Source organism: Brienomyrus brachyistius, chromosome 20, assembly GCF_023856365.1.
Source record: "Brienomyrus brachyistius isolate T26 chromosome 20, BBRACH_0.4, whole genome shotgun sequence".
In the NCBI taxonomy this organism is placed as follows: domain Eukaryota; kingdom Metazoa; phylum Chordata; class Actinopteri; order Osteoglossiformes; family Mormyridae; genus Brienomyrus; species Brienomyrus brachyistius.
This window is the reverse complement of record NC_064552.1, coordinates 9,002,723-9,022,035: the sequence shown is the minus strand read 5'-3', so window position 1 is coordinate 9,022,035 and position 19,313 is coordinate 9,002,723. Positions and strand designations below refer to the sequence as shown.

General features: G+C 49.0%; 1 protein-coding gene across 2 annotated transcripts; it reads left to right on the top strand.

The window, feature by feature from the left end:
* The first annotated feature begins 215 nt into the window (after positions 1–215).
* sec31b (SEC31 homolog B, COPII coat complex component) lies at positions 216–18,484 on the top strand. Of its 2 annotated transcripts, XM_048987755.1 has the most exons (27): positions 216–328; positions 1,860–1,942; positions 2,235–2,358; positions 2,604–2,799; positions 4,439–4,534; positions 5,291–5,431; positions 5,526–5,668; positions 5,761–5,860; positions 5,952–6,113; positions 6,346–6,498; positions 7,377–7,607; positions 8,283–8,357; positions 8,466–8,546; positions 8,787–8,892; positions 9,192–9,370; positions 9,792–9,918; positions 10,148–10,293; positions 10,628–10,804; positions 11,263–11,424; positions 11,509–11,701; positions 11,788–12,159; positions 13,067–13,105; positions 14,261–14,319; positions 15,512–15,637; positions 16,290–16,409; positions 16,503–16,574; positions 16,668–18,484. In XM_048987755.1, exons 2-27 carry the CDS (start codon positions 1,864–1,866, stop codon positions 16,845–16,847), a joined length of 3,639 nt encoding a protein of 1,212 aa, XP_048843712.1. In that variant the 5' UTR covers positions 216–328; positions 1,860–1,863; the 3' UTR covers positions 16,848–18,484. The 2 variants fall into 2 exon arrangements, with proteins under 2 accessions (XP_048843712.1, XP_048843713.1); XM_048987756.1 differs by lacking the exon at positions 13,067–13,105.
* Positions 18,485–19,313: the final 829 nt, after the last annotated feature.

Below are 19,313 nucleotides of genomic sequence, written 5' to 3'. Positions count from 1 at the left end.
ATGTTGTAGTAAAGGTAAATTGTATTTTAAAACACATTGGTTTGAAAATTTTAAATCCCCGAACTGAAAGCTGAAACAGATATAAAGGTAAGTTAGAACTGTTTTTTATTAGATGTAATATTGCGTTATTGAGCATTCAAAGTGCCCTCCCTTGTACCCACTGGGGCTAAACTTTTAGAAACGCGCTTTTCATTCTGCTTTCCGGGCCACCGTAGTGGAAAAAAGACTACACGTCGGAACGCTACGACTGGGAGTGCCGGGGTGGTACAGGCTGGCTACAAATTATACAGACAGGCCGATTTGCGAGCGGGCACACTCCAGCGACACTGTAAGTATTTACTGGAAAAGTACACGAGGCTCGCTGTCTTGCGACTTTTGTCTAAAAGCATCTGCCTGTCGGTAGCTGGTGATTATCGGGAAGAGTGTAGCTGAGGGAAAGGTCTCTGCGTCGTGACGTGGGGGCTAGAAGGCCTGCCAGCCTGTCCTCGGGAAGTTTCCGGGGACTTTTAAACGTTGCTAGTTGGGCTTTTAAGCCAGTTTCCATACTGTGATGGTTATTCATTTCAGTGAAATGTATGGAATAAGTTTCTGAGACGGGGGGTACACGGAAACTGGCTACATGAGTTAGCTGATCAGGTAAGGGTGGGTATTAATGAGCGTATTGGTGTGAGAAGAGAGCCACGTGAAGATGTTTTAACGCTCAATAAAAGGATGAAAGATGAGTGACGTCATTGTATTCTACACAGATATTAAGAAGTGGTAGAGCACTCCGGTCCCAAATACGTGTGAAGCACACGCCTATGTTGATGCTTCATTTTGAATGACCCACTATAAAATATTGAGTAAATAATGAGACTTGAGTACCTTAAAGCTGACGAAGGTATGCTCTATAAGCAGCGTTTTTATTGCGTCTTATTTCTTAGCCAGCTGACCATTAAAGCTGGTCTCGGGTGAAGACAGGATTCTGTATCCATCTTGCAGACTAAGCTGTGGCATCACCTCTAGGGATCATAAACCTGTGTGTCACTCTACACACGTTTGTGGTACTTACACACTACATACTGGTGTAATTTGTTAAAATTAATAGTCTTTGTTATTCTCATTGCCTAGAGCATCACAGCTAATGTAATTTTTCATTCTTCACCTATTAGCTGCTGCTATGACATTTATGCTTCATGGAATGAAATTAGGCATTGGAAGATGAGTGGGTGGATAGAATGGAATCTCTTTTATTTATGAAAATGTTCTAAAAATAGGGGAGTGGGGAGTTAGAATCCTGCCTTTGGTCCTGGGGTGGGGAGCCAGATCCGTGGAGGGCCGCTGTGGGTATTTCGGATGGCCTCTCAGTCAGCCAGTGACAATGGGTCCCCAGGACTGCAGTTGAGAACCACTGTTTTATGGCTGATTGAGAGGTCATCCCAAAAACCTACACCCACACTGGCCCTCCATGGAACAGGATTCCCACCCCTGCTCTGGTCCAGGGCTCCTCAAATCTGGACCTTTATTCCAAATCCAGGCCTCGTTTTCAGTTCTCCCAGGTAGCTAGTTTAATAACTACTGATTCTGATTGGCCGCAGACGCTTCACAATTGGCTCACAGGTAAAGGAAGGCAGGGAAATCAACAGGGCTCGGACCTTGAAGACCGTGAGCCCTGCTCCAGTCTGTGTGTGTGGAGTTTGCATGTTCTCTGTCTGTATTCCTCTGTGTGCCCTGCCATAGACTGGCGTCCCTTCTTGTGTTTAGCCAAGTCTTGCATTAAGGCTTCGATCCCTATCCTGGAGAAAAGGTTTGAAGATGTATAGACTTCTCAAACCACATAAAATATTATCTTTTTTTTTTTTTTTTTTTAACCACTGCAGGACGATGAGGGTGAAAGAGATCCTGAGAACGGCGCACCAGGCATGGAGCCCCGCAGCACACCATCCTACCTACCTGGCAACAGGTACCAGTATTACGAGCCGAGTGCCCAGCCTTCCTCGGTAGCACCACATTGATCATGTATTAGTATTACGAGCCGATTGCCGAGCCTTCCTCGGTAGCACCACATTGATCATGTATCAGTATTACGAGCCGATTGCCGAGCCTTCCTCGGTAGCACCATGTTGATCATATATCAGTATTACGAGCCGATTGCCGAGCCTTCCTCAGTGGCCCCGCTTTGATCACGTTCCAAAAAGCTGATCGCTGTAATTGCTGCTGAATTATGACCAGATGCATCGTGTTCCTGTGAGCAGGTACATCTGCCCAGCAGCTGGACGCGTCGTTCAGCACAAGTGCCGCCCTGGAGATTTTCGAGATGGATTTTGCCGATGCTTCCCAGGAGATGAAGCTGAGGGGGTCCCTTTCCACCACTAACAGGTGTGCGAGATGCACACGGGCAGCACACCCCCCCACCCCCCACCCCAAGCTTCTCTGTCTGCGCCCTCAGGCTCTGCAGATAATGCGGCATCATTCGGGGCTTATTCTAATGACATGACTAGTGCAAAGGATAATGCAGAATGCCAGCGTGTTAAAGTCCATGTTCAGCATGCGTCAAAGACCGTTTAGCGCCTAGCGTGAGTATGCTAACTGGAGCCGGTACCTGCTTTTCTTTTTTTTTCCAGGTTCCACAGCCTTATCTGGGTGAATTACGGAATGGGAACTGAGGGTTCGTCAGGGAGGCTCATTGGAGGCAGTGAGAATGGCGCGCTCACCCTGTACAGCCCAGAGGAAATCCTGGCCTCTGGCGAGGCGGCAGTTGTGGGAGAGTCGTGCAAGCACACTGGCCCCGTGCGAGCGCTCGACTTCAACCCCTTTCAGGTAATTCGGAGTAGAGGCAATAGCTAATGGCTCCAAATTGGTGTCCACTGGGTTTTGGATAAAATCGGGAAGCACAGGCCTCTGTGTTGAACAGTAACTTGGGGCTTTTGGGCGGCGGGGCCCAACGGATTAGGTTGCTGTGTGCCTGTGATCAGAAGGTCACCGATTCAAATCCCCGAGTCAGCAGAGTGATTTCGCCATTGAAGCCCTCAGCAAATGTCTGACCTTGATTTATCTAAAAAGGAAATATATCACATAATAGCTGCTGTCACACTATATTGCCAAAAGTACTGGGCCACCTGCCTTTACACACATATGAACTTTGATGACGTCCCATTCCTAATACATAGGCTTTAATATGGAGTTGGCCCTCCCTTTGCAGCTATAACAGCTTCGACTCTTCTGGGAAGCCTGTCCACAAGGTTTAGGACTGTGTTTATGGGAATTTTTGAACATCCTTCCTGGAGAGCATTTGTGAGGTCAGGCACTGATGTTTGACGAGAAGCCCTGGCTCACAGTGTCCACTCTAATTATTCCCAAAGGTGTTCCGTCGGGTTGAGGTCAGGGCTCTGTGCAGGCCAGTCAAGTTCCTCCACACCAGACTCGCTCATCCATGTCTTTATGGACCTTGATTTGTGCACTGGTGCGCAGTCAGTTGGTACAGGAAGGGGCCATCCCCAAACTGTTCCCACAAAGCTGGGAGCATGAAATTGTCCAAAATGGCTTTGGATGCTGCAGCATTAAGAGTTTCTTTCACTGAGTTTCTTTTCAGAGGCCAAGCCCAACCCCTGAAAAACAATCCCACACCATAATCCCCCCTCCACCAAACTTTACACTTGGCACAATGCAGGCAGGCAAGTACCGTTCACCTGGCAACCGCCAAACCCAGAGTCGTCCATCAGATTGCCAGCCAGAGAAGCGTAATTTGTCATTCCAGAGAACACGTTTTGACTGGTCTGGAGTCCAGTGGTGGTGTGCTTTACACCACTGCATCCGGCGTTTTGCATTCCATGCACTTGGTGATGTAAGGCTTGGATGCAGCTGCTCGGCCATGGAAACGCATTCCATAAAGTTCTCTACGCACTGTTCTTGAGCTAATCTGAAGGCCACACGAAGTTTGGAGGTCTGCAGCTACTGACTCTGCAGACAGTTGGTGACTTCTGCACACTGTGCGCCTCAGCATGCGTTGTCCCCCCTCTGTGGTTTTACTTGCCACTTCATGGCTTCATGGAGTCGCTATTGTTCCCAATTGCTTCCACTTTGTTATAATACCACTAACAGTTGACCGTGGAACATTTAGCAGCGAGGAAATTTCATGAATGGACTTATTTCACAGGTAGCATCCTATCACGGTACCACGCTTGAATTCACTGAGCTCCTGAGAGCGACCCATTCTTTCACAAATGTTTGTAGAAGCAGTCTGCATGCCTAGGTGCTTGATATTATCTTGATTTTACCTGTGGCTATGGAAGTGATTTGAACTCCTGAATTCAATGATCTGGAGGAGTGTCCCAATACTTTTGGCAATATAGTGTATATTGATAAAAAGTAAATGACTTGAATTCAGATCTTGTGTCTGAGTCTCACTGCTTTGTTGAATACCTTTTTCAAATAACATTTTTAATGTTTTCTGTTCCAGAGTAATCTCTTGGCTTCCGGGGCAAATGACTCGGAGATATACATCTGGGATCTGAATAATTTCAGCAACCCAATGACTCCTGGAACAAAGTCTCAGGTAACTGACTTAACTTCAGACGTCGTGCACAGAACCATTGAAATATGTAGAACTAAACTGTACTTGACAGGAGGCTTCACTTGCCAATTATGGGTAATTTGTTACAGCAGGAAATTTCGCATGGTGGATGTTCATAAGTTTTATTAGTTTGGTTACTCTTCCAATTGCAGTTACCAAGGTTTTGCTTTCGTTTTGTTAGTTGACTTCAGGGTTTTTTTTTTTAAAAAAAGTCTTTGAACAACTTATCTTTTTCTTTACTTTATAGCTCTGCGAGGTAAGAGTGAAACTGTGCTCTGTCATCTGGGAGTGTGGTTGATTGTGTGTAGCCAGTGCACGGTGCCTTATTGGTGTGGTTTTTTTCGGGATTGAAATTAACCTCTCATATGACACATGGGACCGTTGTCTTGAAGGCAAAGTGTTCTGATGTGTATGGTGGGTTTTAACATACATCGTCTCAGTATCACAATGGTGTGCTTAAGAGTGACCCAAGATTATCTGACTCGCATGGCTAAAATTGGCTACAGTCTGTTCTAGGATTTCTGCAAGTAAAAAAAATAAATATATATTTTATATATAAATATAAAAAAGTTTGTGTAGATTTGTAATTATTTATTGAGTCTTGGGTGAACTCATTAGCACCATCAGGATGGTCCTTTCCACTGATTGGTTGGGAAAGTATGCAGCAGATTTGTGATTTTCTCCAGTTGCCTTTAAAAAAAAAAAAACGCTGAAGGCTTCCTCCGTGTGTCTGTGCAGCCCCTGGAAGACATCAGCGTGGTCGCCTGGAATAGGCAGGTGCAGCACATCCTGGCCTCCGCCAACCCCAGCGGCAAGGCGGTCGTGTGGGACCTGCGTAAGAACGAGCCCATCATTAAAATCAGCGATCACAGTAACCGGGTCAGTCAGGGCGCCTGGGCGGGTCACGCGTTTGCCGAGAGGCCGGTCTGGCATCGGGGATGGCGAGTGGAGTTCATGTCGTGTGTATACACAGATGCACTGCTCCGGCATGCTGTGGCACCCGGATGTGGCCACCCAGCTCGTCCTGGCTTCCGAGGACGACCGCCTGCCCGTCATCCAAATGTGGGATCTGCGGTTCGCCACGTCGCCTCTGAAAGTCCTGGAGAATCACACGAGGTGGGGATGGACGGTCGGTCGTCAATTACCCCCCCCCACCCCCGGCTTATGCCCGCTCATCCCAGCACCTGACTAGGTTTCTTCTCCTATAGGGGCGTCTTGTCCATGTCTTGGAGCCAGGCGGACTCTGAGCTGCTCCTCAGCAGTGGGAAGGACAATCGCATCTTGTGCTGGAACCCCGGCACCGGGGAGGTGAGTTGCCATTCTTTTCTCCCTCTCACCACAAGGGGGCGCCGTTCATCACATCCCTGACATGACACTCCACCGGCATTTCCCGCTCCAGGTCATTTACGAGCTGCTGACGTCCAACCAGTGGTGCTTCGACATCCAGTGGTGTCCCAGGAACCCGGCCCTGCTGTCGGCGGCGTCGTTCGACGGACGTGTGACCATCTATTCGGTGATGGGGGGAACCCTGGAGGCCCAACAACAGCACAGTGTGGACAAGGTCCAGCCTGCACTCCGCTCCTCATTGATAATATGGGTTACTAGTCTGCCGGTTTATGGTAGTATTTAATTTCTTGTTTTATAATCGTAATGACAGTTACCGCAATTATGCCACTATTTAAATCAGAATGATTGCTTTTTTTTAAGTTTGACTATTTGCTTCAGCTGAAGTAGCTACACACAGTCTAAAGTCCATGACTTTGAAGTTCTGTCTGCCCCCCCCCCATGACTAGATCTCCTCTTCATTCGACGCCATCGACCCCTTTGGGACGGGACAGTCTCTCCCTCCCCTGCAAGTGCCGCAGCCCGTGGCGCCGCCCACGGTGATCCCACCTCTGAAGAAGCCCCCCAAGTGGGTGCGCAGGCCGGTGGGGGCCTCCTTTGCTGTGAGTGTCCTTCCCTGTTAGGATACTGCGGGTTTTTCCTCAGTACGCTATCCTGACCGTACTTATGTTCTTGCATACCTGCTTCACATCATCTTCCATTGCCGAAGACCAGTTCCAGTGAGAGCTGGGCGATATCACATCGATATTACTTCGGTCATGTGCAATAATCACCAGGGCTTCAGATGACGGGCGAAACATTTGGCCGGATACTTTTCGATACAATACGGACGTTTATTTAGTAAGCAGATTAGTAGCGCTCCTGAAATATTAATGAGGCTTTTTATCACGCCCAAAAGTTAGTAGTCAGTATAAGTTTGGCGTATCCTCATGTTTAATAAATGTCGACTTTAAACTGCAAAAAGTATCGCCGCATCACCGACATCATTTTTGTTCATCCACAAGATCTCCGCTTTCAAAAGATGCTGTGGCTGCTGAGCTGTTCCTTTCCTCACCACCTGTCCTGTGCATATCAGACTGAAGTATACCAAACCACAGTGTACCAGATCAGTATTATGTGGTGTGCTCTGCTGCAGTGCATATCAGACTGAAGTATACTTGTCCTGTCAATTTTCTGTGCCATCAGGAAACATTACCCAGAAGTCTGTGCAAAATATTCTGTAAGAATATAGCATATTATAGGTCATATTATTCATTGTTCAGTTGTGAATATACTTGCTTAACATTCAGCTAAATATAGTTGCTTTTACAATAGTAAAGTGTGGCCTTAGTCGAAGCTGAAAAGCAAAATAATAATTTATGCAAAGTGAGTGTCTGGAAACGGCAGAAAGGCCTCTAGGATTCTGCCTAATGTGTCATTTTATTTAAACGGATGCTGATATGAATGATCATTTTAAATGCTTCATTTTCCCTCCTCTCAGTTTGGCGGGAAGCTTGTCACCTTCGAGAGCCCCAAGCCTCCTCAGCAGCCGGGCTCGCAGCCAATCCCCAGGCAGGTGTTCGTCAGTCAGGTCACCACGGAGACGGAGTTCCTCCAGCGCTCCAAGGAGCTGCAGGCAGCTCTGCAATCTGGAACCTTCTCCAGCTATTGCCAGGCCAAGATCCATAACTCGTCCTCCGAATCCGAGCAGGACATCTGGAGGTTTCTCAAGGTGAGGGCCATCTGTCTATTTTTGGATGGTGCCTATTCGCCCAGAAGTTGTTGAATGAATGGCAACCATGGGCTTTATTTCTATGAGTCGATGATCTGAGAATATTTAAAACTGAATGACAAAAACGAATACTTTCGACTGTTAATCTCCTATCTACTCTGAAGGAGGTGTCCTTGGTCTGTTATGGAAAACTGCCTTTCTGACATTTATATATTAGTAGATACTTCTGTCCAATTATTTTTTTTTTTGTCTTGGGGGGGATGGGGCTGTCAAACCATCCTTGTTAAGGTCAAGGGTCTCGCTCAAGGACCCAACAGTGATAAGGGTACTCTACCTGCCAGAGGATCTGAATCCACGACCTTCCAGATATGGGAACTGATCCCTCCCCCCTGAGCAGTGCACTACCCCTCATTCCCAACCGCTAGGATTTGCTGCGTGTACATGGTAGAGTCCAAGGAATCCATCCATCTGCTTATCCAGTTCAAGGTTGCTGTGAGCCTGCCTAGGAATTCTGGCAGGGAATTCTGGCCGGAACTCCAATCCTTCACAGGGCACAAGGTTCCACACCAGTATGCATAGGCACGTCTTTGGTCTGTAGGAGGAACCCGTGGGAAGACCGGAGAACATGCAGACTCCATGCTGAACTTCTCTTGCGCCGTTTTCCCCTAACCGCAGGTCAACTTTGAAGAGGACGCCCGTGTCAAGTTTCTTAGACTTTTAGGCTTCAGCAAGGAGGAGCTCGATCAAAAGGTACGAGAGAAACGTTGGCCCTGAAGCTATGAAGCTGCCGTCTTGTTTGTCCCTCTCACACGTCATGCCTGCTTCGGTCCCATCTGCTTTCCTTCTTTCCCGTCTCAGATCGGCGGCAGCCTGGGGAAGAACACCCAGCCGGATGGGATCGACGCCGGCGACCTGACGGAGAAGCTGCTCTCTGCCCAGGTGTGTGTGGCAGTCAGTCCAGCTCGGGGTGAAGGATATGGGACATAGTGTGGCGCTTCTGCTGCCCACCACAAAACTTTTTTATATGTGAGGTTTTCGATTTCGCATGAACACGATTTAATCATATTCGACTCAAGTTAAAGGTGGTAACTATATTATTCCTGGATGTGTTGTACGCTTATGTGATCTTCCAGCAGACAGTATCAAACGCTCCTGTCGAATCCTTTTTTTGTTTTTCAGAGGCAGGACGAATCAAGTGCCGACACCCTGAACTCTTCCCCGCCCTCCGACTTCTTCAGCCACCTGCCCAAGAGCAAGCCGAACATGCACATCCCTGTCTCCTCGGGTACCAAGCGTGCAATCCATTGCTTAGCTACCACCAGTAATAAATGCTGTTGAATAGTTTCGATGTTTGTCCTTGCAGCGATTGGTGAAAGCATGTGTAATACCCTCGCCCCCATTTTGGCCAAGGACCCGCGGCCATGCATAGCTGTTCATTGATTTGCCTGCTCGGAATGCGATAAGGATGGGTGTTTATTCAGAGCGATAAGCAGGGGGCGACTCTGTACGCCAGTCTGTGGAGGGTCTGTCCTGCAGAGGGCGCTGTGCTCCCTCTAATACCGTTTGTTTCTCCCCGTGCTGAAGATACAGACGGACTAATCAGCCAGGCGCTTCTCGTGGGGAATTTTGAGGGGGCCGTGGACCTCTGCCTAAGTGACGGCCGCTACGCAGAGGCCATCCTGCTGTCCATCAGCGGTGGAGAGGAGCTGCTGAGGAAGACGCAACAGCGCTACCTCGACAAACAGAAGAGCAGCGTCTCTGTGGTGAGCAGCGCCCCCACCTGGTCATGCACGATATACAAAATGTGCAAAAGTCTTGGGCAGCCAGAGAAGATGGTGTTTAAATTATCTTCATGTTGGCATAAAGCTATGAGTTGGTCTGTTGAAGTGTGTTACCAGAGCCACTTCAAAGCCTTTTCTAAAATCATCTCAGTATTTACAGCAGCCATCCAATACACCCAGGTGTTTTTGGTGGTGAGATTTAAGGAGAATATGGAACGGCTGAGGTGCCCCTGAGGAGAGGTTAGGGAACTGAAGCGGCGTTCATCTAGCCGTCCAGCGAGATATCATTTAGATATTTAGATAATCAGGGGGTCAGAGTCTTACGGCTCCAGCCTGATCCGCCCGTGTTAGCGCCCCAGCCGGCCCCCCCTCACCTGTCCCTGTTTCCCCGCTCCTCTCGCAGCTGATTTCCTCGGTGGTGAACCAGAATTGGGGGGCCATCGTTCAGGGCTGCCACCTGGACAGCTGGAAGGAAGCTCTGGCTGCCCTGCTGACGTACGCGCGGCCCGAGGAGTTCGCGGGGCTGTGCGGTGAGGCCCATGCCATTGAGGCCCCCCCCCCCAGGGGGGGGCATCCTTTAGATGTGTGATCTTAGGGTGTGATCTTGAGGAGTCATAAAATATTGTAAATACACAGTTTATTTTTTTTTGGAAATTAACCGAAACCTACCTAACTTCGTACCATCGGCTCTGCACTTGGGCCACCACTAAAGATTCAGCTCTAACATGCATTTTCTCCCCCCCCCCCCCCCCCCCCCAGACACCCTAGGGGTGCGTCTGGAGGACGAGGGCATGGAGAAGCGCTGCCTGCAAGCCTGCCTGTGCTACATCTGCTCAGGGAATGTGGAGAAGCTGGTGGAGTGCTGGTCTCATCAGAGAGACTGCTCGTCGCCCTTGGCATTGGAGGTGTGTGTGTGTGTGTGTGTGTGTGTGTGCGCAAGCATTTTTCTTATTACATTGTGGGTACCAGATTTCCCTACAATATAAAAACTGAACTTTTTACCTCAACTTTTTAACCTCATATTTATAAAAAAAAATAAAAAAAACTGCAATCAAAAAAGTAAATTCCAAATGTCTTCCATTTGGTTTGGTTACTTACAGTTAAGGTTAGGGCTGGGTAGGGGTTAAGGTTGCCATAATCGGGATTAGAGATTCCGTAGAAATGAATGGAAGGTCCCCCAACGTGTGTGTGTGTCTTTGTACGAGACCCTGACCCCGGCTGCCTGTTTGCCGTCCGCAGGACCTGGTTGAGAAGGTCATGATTTTGCGCAAGTCAATCGAGCGCCTGCGCAGCGGAGAGGTGGTGTCAGCACACAGCCCGGCTCTGGCGGACAAGCTGACGCAATACGCCGGCCTGCTGGCCTCACAAGGGAGCCTGGGCACCGCCATGAGCTACCTGCCAGCCACCTCAGACCAGGTGAGACCAGGCTGGGAGGGGGGCACGCAAAGGTCACGTGGTCCAGCCTCCGGCCACATGCTAGGAGACCCTCTTTATTAATCCCTGTGGGGAAATTAAGCCTTAAACGTAATCATCTGTCAATCTATCCAAACTACTATTCTTATACACAGGAGCGGAGCCTCAGGGGCATTGGTCAGAGCTGAAAGCTGATTGGCCCGGAGTATTCCCTTCCCTGACAGTCATTGATTCAAAACTTATTATTGGCTAATGATAACATTATGAACTTTGGCCCCTCCTACGCTCCCCCTTCCATAAATCATAGAATCGCTTTATTTTTTTTTTTATATATATTTAATGCATTGCCATAGGGTAACGGAGTAGACCTGAAAGTTGAAGAATTGATTCGGTTTGTTTGCGAAGGTTCCCACATGTTTTATATGATCGGCCATCTGATGGCGGGTGTCTCTCTGGGACAGACCACCATCCTGACGTTGAGGGACAGGCTGTTCCACGCCCAGGGGGAGTCGGCCGAGGGCCCGCAGCCACCCCTCCCTTACAGCCGGGTGCAGGTCGGGGGGGCCACCCGTGCTGTGCCAGGATCCAAGGGCCAGCCACCTGTGCCGAGAATGCAGCAGCCGGTAAGCCTACCTACGGGCTGCGTGTTCCGTACAGCTGGGGGTGTGCCTTATTATGCTGAATATAATGCACATCGTCGCTTACAGGGCCAGTACCAGGCTGCTGTGGCCCCACAGAGGGAGGCGGGGCCTCCTCCTGCCCCCACGGTCTTCACTCCACAGGTACCTGCCTCCGAGGGGGGGCATCTTCAGTACTACCCAGGCGCCGCACCCACCTCGCAACCCTCAGGACCCGGCCTTCCACGCCCGCCATACCCCCTGCACCCCTCCAGTGTTCCAGGTAGCCCCCCCCGCTCTATCGACATGGCAAGCCTCTTGTATAGAGCAGCCTATTCTCATCTTTATTTTTTTAACCCCCCCCTTTAGGATTTCCCCCAGTGCAGCCGTTCACCCCAATGGCCGCTCCTCTGATGGGACCAACCAGCTTCCCCCCCGGCCCCACTATGCCAGCAGCCAGCCTTTCGGGCCCCGTGATGCCCCCAGCATCCCTCCCTGGAGGCATGCCCATGATGCCCAGCCCCCGCATGCCCCAGACAGCCTTCATTCCCAGCTCTGTGCCTGCCGCTACTGCACAACCCGGCGCACCCCTTTTCCCAGGGGTCCCTCACAGCCAGGCCCCCCCACCGTCATCAGCCTCAGCTGCCCCCTTCCAGCCCACGACCACCTGCTACCCGCAGGGTGGTCCCGGAGCACCGGGCGTGAAGCTACCCGCCGCGGCTGTCCCCCCTCCGCCCACAGGTAACAGCTCCCCCCAGGGGGGCGCGTCCACTCTTAAGGGGTCACCATTTTGAGTGGTTTGGGGCATAGTGGGATTGTGGCCATTAGGCAAGTTGCCGTTTAGGTTGGGCAGTGGTGCATTGTGGGAAATGCACAGCCTTCTTAGGGGCTGCGTCAGTATGTAAACGCTGCTAGTATGATATATAGTCTCAACGCATTACTGCTCACTCTACACAGAATCTTACTTCAGGGTTTTAATTTTGTTTTTTTTTTTTTTAACACAATTTCAGTCAGAAGTCTGGATACACCTACTTTTAATTCATTTCTCTGTATTTTATATTACTCGTCGTAAAAGGAATGCACGTCTAATATTGCACCAACCAAGAGAAGTGTTTAGTCTCTAAAACTTTTCTCTGTTTTTACACTCCTGCTTCGATGACAGCATCTTAGACTCTTGGCATTCTTTAAAGCAGCTTGCAGATGTAGCCACCCGGAATGTTTCCACAAGTTCTGGACGCAAGTTGGCTACTTTGCTCTTACTTCTCGATCCAACTAACCAGCTGTGTAGTGTTTGGGTCGGGGACTATGGGGGCCGGCTTCATCTCTTTCCTCGTCCACAATATGTGCCGCATAACCTGGAGGACTGCTTATGGTTGTTATCTTGTTAAAAAACAAATGATTATCTGTGTGTGTCACCTTTTTGACTGGTGTCGTATGTATTCTTTTGTTTTTCCTGTAACCTTAGTCATTTAAGTAGAACCTTCCCCAAACTGTACCATTAATTCACATGGTAGTACTATGATCCCAGAAAATCAGGAGGGCAGGACCTCAGCGGGGCAGATAGACTGAGTCTGTGGTGGGCTACTGAGACCTGCCTGCTTCGAACTGTGTACCTCTCTTGTGCAGATGTCTGTTGTTTGGCTTTCAGGGTACTTTCCATGGCTGGACCTCCGTTGCGATGATGAAGGTGATAGGATGGTGTTAGCATCAGATCTGTGTGTGTCTCTGTGTGTGAGCGGCAGGAGGGTTTTACATTAGGCAATGAGTCCAATGGTAACAACTGAGGGTTGGTAAACACTGAGCAGACAGATATCAGACGCCAACAAACGCACACTGATCACCTCATGTTCAGTCACTGCCTCCGTGTGTGTGTCTGTGTGTGTGTGTGTGTGTGTGTGTGTGTCTGTGTGTGTGTGTGTGTGTGTGTGTGTCTGTGTGTGTGTGTGTGTGTGTCTGTGTGTGTGTGTGTGTGTGTCTGTGTGTGTGTGTGTGTGTGTGTGTGTGTGTGTGTGTGTGTGTGTGTGTGTGTGGTCTCTCTCTTCCAATGTCTGCATCAGGGCAGGACTTCAGTGAGTAGCTAAAATCACTAGTCGTTTCATCTTGTAAATTCGCAAACTCAGAAATGTGATGACATGAGTATCCCCAGGGACGTACTTAAGGTTCCTGTCCGAAACCTGCCGTGTCCATTTTTACTGAGGGGGAATTGGAATGAGGGCTGACCGGTTGGTGGATGACATGTCTGTGTACCTTGGAATTGGACTCGGCTGTTTGCCTGTTGCTCAAACCGCTGGCTCGCTCTTGAACACCCTGCTAATTCTCACATCAGTTTTTGAGGGCTGCTTGCATCATAGTTGCACCATAATTGTGTTTTTTTTTTTTTTGGCGCCGATCACTGTAGTCTTTAGAATACGCTGAACACTTTGTGACCCTGAAGATGGCCTTGTCCAGCTGAGCTCGTTGTGCAGTGGGCTCCAGTTCCCGAGGTCACTTCAGAGCGCTATCTCGTCTTAGCTTAGCGACCAGGACTTACAGTGATTGCAGCCTTTTCCACTGACCTTACCCTCTCCGTTGGAGTGCACGGCCTGTAGAAGCGTGTGGCTCATGCACGCGCACACACACACACACACACACACACACACACACACACACACACACACACACACACACACACACACACACACACACACACACACACACACACACACACACACACACACACACACACACACACACTTTGCTTTGCCTGTCCGTGGCCTTTGGGGTGTCTGCATGCGAGCTTTGTGACTACGGTCAGAGCACTAACACCGCCCCCTCCGCGCCCCACCCCCGGCTCTCTTCGCAGGCTCTCACGAGGGCTGGAATGACCCCCCTGCGGTGCGAGGAGGTCCTAGAAAGAAAAAGGTATCCGGGCACAAACATCCCAGTCACGCCGCTCCTCCACGCTCCTTTTCTTCCGCGGCGCCGGCTCGGGACACAAAAGCGTTTTTGACACAGGACATCAGCGCCGAATCGCGGTACCGGGATGCCTAGTAACACAGTTGGAATTCTGGCATCCACGCTGTAATGGCCCGTTTTTAAAGATTTTTTTTTTTTAAAGAAGTCACTAGCAAATTGAGAGATTTGTATTCCAGATTTATTCGATAAGCACCCCCCACCTACACCCCTCTACCCCCTGTTTTGTTACCCTGGAGCCCAAAACGCATTTAAATACCTATTCATAAGTAATGTCTTTGAATCTCCAGGAGGGGTTTCACTCCTGCACCCTCATGGGCCATGCAGTACCTTCATGGTAATCCCGCCCTGTTCTCATTGTAAGTCAAGGATGCCTAAGCCACAAATCCTATTAGCCAGGAATTCCCAGACCCCTGTTTTACATCTTCGTTTCTTTGCCTCCCTTTTTTTTTATCGTGATAACTTATCAGCATATCCCTTCCTGTAAAATTAATTTTGCAGATGGGAGAACCCATAGGGTTGATGATTGAGGGGATTAAGGTTGTGGCATGTTGGTCTACAGCGGGGGGGCCGTCCTCACTGGCAGGGGTGTATGTGCTACCGCTGACTCTTGACCACCTGGCTCTCGCCCATCTCCCACGCCTGGTGGGGAGGGGGGTGGGCTGCACAGATTGGACGTTCACTCAGCTTCGTGCACAGCGTGCGGCCTGTCGGTCTGCTGGGGAAAGCAAAATTAGATTTCGGGATGACAAATTGCAGCGTGAATTAATAAAATTCAATCAAAACTTAAGTTTTTAAAAAAGTGACTGAAAACTTTACTTATAAATCAAAACTTTATCTCTATCTCTCTGGGGATTAATGAAGTGTCTGTTGGTCTATCTATGTAAACTTAATTTTGCTGTATTTTTTTTCAATACCTACAGTACACAACTTTCCTGTTTCCTCCTCCGTTTAATTATTTTGCATGGACCCTTGCCAGATTATAGACGTTTATGGCATAAATGTTTCTCCCTGGGCCGGACCTGTCCTGTAAACTGACCGTGGCGGCCGGCCCTGCCCAGACAGACCCCGGTCATGTGGTCGGCATCATGTCGCCCACCCAGTGAAATGAGAAGAACCTGACCTGTCTCTCTCAATGCAGCTGTCAGAGAACTACACCCCACCAGCTCCCATCACGGCCCCTGTCATGGGCTTCCCCGCCGAGGCCCCCCAGGCTCACGAGCACATCCAGGCACCGCCGGGGGCCCCCCAGGAACCAAGCATGCAGGTGCTCAGCCGAGGCTATGCCTTAGCTCCCACTAACATCCTATCTATATCTAACGCAAAGGCTTTGTTAGCACGAAGTACCCTACATTCCTGGTGTATTATCTATTAAAAACTACAGATTTGCAGTCAGTAATCGCTTTAAATTGTATTTTTAACTGTCATCCGTTTTGAGAAATATAGTACAAGTCAAAAGTCTGGGCACCTCTACTGAAAATTTGTTGCTTCGCAAAATAACAACCGTAAGCACACCTCGAGGTTATGTAGCAAGTATTATCCTAGGAACAAGGAAGGAGATGAGCGGCTGTGTCAGATGATCTGACCCCCACAATCATCGACCTAAACCTCACAGAGCTATTGTGAAGAGTTTAAAATCTGAGAAAATGTTGAGATGTAGAACACTTCTCTTGGTGACTGCAGTATGCGTTATGTATTACTCCTTTGCCTTGAGGCCTTTTACTATAAGGCAAATAACATCGCTGAAATAGACAAATACATTAAAAGCAGGTGTGTCCAGATTTTTGACTGTTATCGTAAGTAGGAATAGTCCCTGTAAATTTTGTTGCAGTTTGTAGTTTTCTAGAGCCGGTGGAATGAGAGCAGGTGAGGGGTGAAGTTAAACAGCTGCGATTTCCGGCTACTGTAATTTCTCACAGCTCCTGCAGCAGCTCCCAGCTGAGAGGGTGGAGCGGCGAGAGATCCCCGCGGAGCACATGGTCCTGAAGACTACATTCGACGGACTGGTGCAGCGCTGCCAGATGGCCGCAGCCGACCCGGTAGGTGGGCGTCACGTGGGAATGTGGTTTCTGTCCTTCATCTGTCCGGCGTAGGCGGATTTTTAACGGTTGTCGCCCTAATCCCTCCTACAGCAAACGAAACGGAAACTCGACGACGCGTCAAAGAGGCTGGAGTACCTGTATGACAAGCTGAGGGAGCACACGGTGAGCGCTTTACCTTCGATGGCCGTCTTTTCGCAGGGCTGTAGGAGGCGCCGGCGCGCTCTGAATGCCGTACACTCTCTCCCCCCCCCGCAGCTGTCGCCCAGCATCCTCGCCGGCCTCCACGAGCTGAGCCGCTGCATCGAGAGTCACGACTACCAGCACGGCCTGGCCGTGCATACGCAGATCGTCAGCTGCAGCAACTTCAGCGAGATTTCCGCCTTCATGCCCATCCTCAAAGTGGTGATGACCATCGCCAACAAGCTGGGCATTTGAGACTGCCACCCCCACGGCAGCGATTTCCCCCAAACTTTCTAAACGTGAAGTCTACGCTTTTGGAATGTGCTTTGGTGCTTTACATGATGACATGCTGCAGATCCGTAATATTACTCGCGACGTTATTTTATGACTAACATGTTGCGTGCAGTTCAAGGGCTTTTTTTTTCTTTCTAGAAGGGAAGAATGTCATGTCGATCATTGACAAGTGTTTGATCTGTCTGCTAGTGAATTTGTGGGGGGGGTGGTGAGGGTGTAGAGAAGTCTTACTGTCTTTTTTTCAGGATATCGAAGGTGAACATTTCTGGGAAACGACACTATCGATGCATCGTGTGACCTCTCGGTCACGAAAGAGAGGGGCATTGTGGGAAATCACTGAGAGACCTGGTCCTCACAGGCTGGTTCCCATCTGAACTTGTGAAAGCATTAAGTGTGTGTGGTGCGTGCGACGCACGCTCACCTCTGGGTCTCTGTGTTTACGATCTGGATGGTGGAATGTCCCACAGCACAGAATTGTCAAATTAAATCCCAATAAACTAAATTAACTTGACATTTTTTAAAAAAAGAAAAAAAAATCTCCATTATGTGTACATCTACAAAAATGTCTTCTGTCGTCATCTGCTTGGAAAGGAATACAGACTTGACTGAATTTTTGTTGAGATATTTTTTAAGTCCTGCGTTTAGTTCGCTCAGTGCTGATCCCCGAAGGTCTGTCGCCTTCAGTGTCGTTTTGATAGATGCTAACGTCTGTTAGCTTAATCACCAGTTGCCAATCATCTCTGCAGACAGATGCTGCTGTGTTGAACCTTGGATCTTTGGCTGTTGGTTTTCTCACCCGACACTCCATGACCAGTATCACGTGCAGCTCAGTCTTTTCATTACCACCGCACTGTGATTAAAGTGCGATTTTTCACTCTTTTTTTTAATCACACCATTGCTGGCAGATCATTAGAAGCAGTTTAACCATGAGTCCGCTAAGGAGTTAAACGAAGACCTACACAATACCGTGAGCCTTCTTGTATGTGTTGGTTATATTTCATGCAAATCTGGGCTCTTCGTTCTGCACGAGTGAGAAGCGTAATAGCAGAGGAGCTTTGCGTTTTAGCCGTTAAGCCAGTTCTTATGTCACGTCGCTGCCCGGCCCATTTCATTAACGAGAAAGTCATTTCAAATTCTCGTTTGGTTGGCTCTCTGCCTGAACGCTAATTAGAATATTACTTGGGATTAGAAGTTTTGTATGACAGCAGGGTGACGCATTGCGGTATCGTCTCAGCATGCGCTCCCTTATTTGGCCACTGCCGGTTCAAACCGACCCTCATTTAATTACTAGCGTTTCTCGATCTTAATGAAACGCTCATTGGTATTTTATGGTACACAGTATTGAGACCCCCATCCCCACCCATCAGTGATGAGGTTAGGCAGCACCTGCTGTGCTGTGGGCATGCAGACATGTCACGAGTCTTACTGCTCAAGAAAATCCACGTTTGGATCGGTGCATTTGCACGTGGTCCTGCTCAACCGGCCACGTTCCCTTTCTCGCACAAGTATTCACATGGTCGATTTTATTATTTTTTTTTTGCCTGTGCTGTCATGTGTTGTACATTTATTTTTCATATTAAATACAGTATTCCTATTTATTCACTCAGACTCGTTCATTTGCGTCATGTAACCGCCGACGGGCAGCGAAATGAGAGGGAACAAAGTCGGGCGAGACGTTGGACCTCGGTCCACCGTTTTTTTATCCATCTCGTTTGTCCACGTTTATCTTATTTACAGGGAAGATATGAAACGTTATTTTAACTTTGAACTCGCTGGATGAATAGGCCACAAATTAGGTGCATCCTCGTCCGATAATCGGAAAGTGCCACTGCAGCGACGCAGCCGCTCCGGCCCGCAACGGTCTAATCCCCTTTTCAGATCGCATCACGTTTAGAGGGCCCCCGGGTTTTGTGCTAGTCTTCTGTTGGCACGTTTGCAGGTGGGTTTGTTGCGGGCAAAGTATTTGTTTATAAAACCCACTTGTCCCGGCACAATACTTGAACTAACTTCTATTCAGGGAACAGTGTGAATCCTTGCAAAGCCTGTTCCCAAAGTCCTTTTGAAGGCGACGGATCACTAAAGGAGGTGGAGAGCGGATTAGCTTCCGCGACAGCGGCACATTTCCGAGGGGGCTGATTAGCTTGGCCATTCATTGTTAAATGGAGCACAGGGACATTTAAAAAGAGCCAAATAGGTGGGCCGGGAATAAAACAACCACAGGAAGCCCTATGCAGGCAACATGAAGTTTTCCCAACAATTTTTTTTCCCCCCTCCCCTGAGAAGGTAGTGTGAAAAAGAAGATTAGCATACAACATCAAGCAGGAAGATTCGAGGGCAACTTGCTTGATGTTCTCCCTCAAAGCCTCCTCTCTGTCCTGTGAAAGTTAATTAAACTTGTAGTAAACAGTGAAGAAACCAGCACCCCCC

Bases quoted from the DNA above. Each gene is read 5' to 3' on its own strand.
- sec31b (XM_048987755.1), top strand. From the start codon at position 1,864: ATGAGGGTGAAAGAGATCCTGAGAACGGCGCACCAGGCATGGAGCCCC. The intron at 7,608-8,282 runs GTGAGGGCCATC...CCCTAACCGCAG, and splicing joins ACATCTGGAGGTTTCTCAAG to GTCAACTTTGAAGAGGACGC. The intron at 12,160-13,066 runs GTAACAGCTCCC...TTTGGCTTTCAG, and splicing joins TGTCCCCCCTCCGCCCACAG to GGTACTTTCCATGGCTGGAC.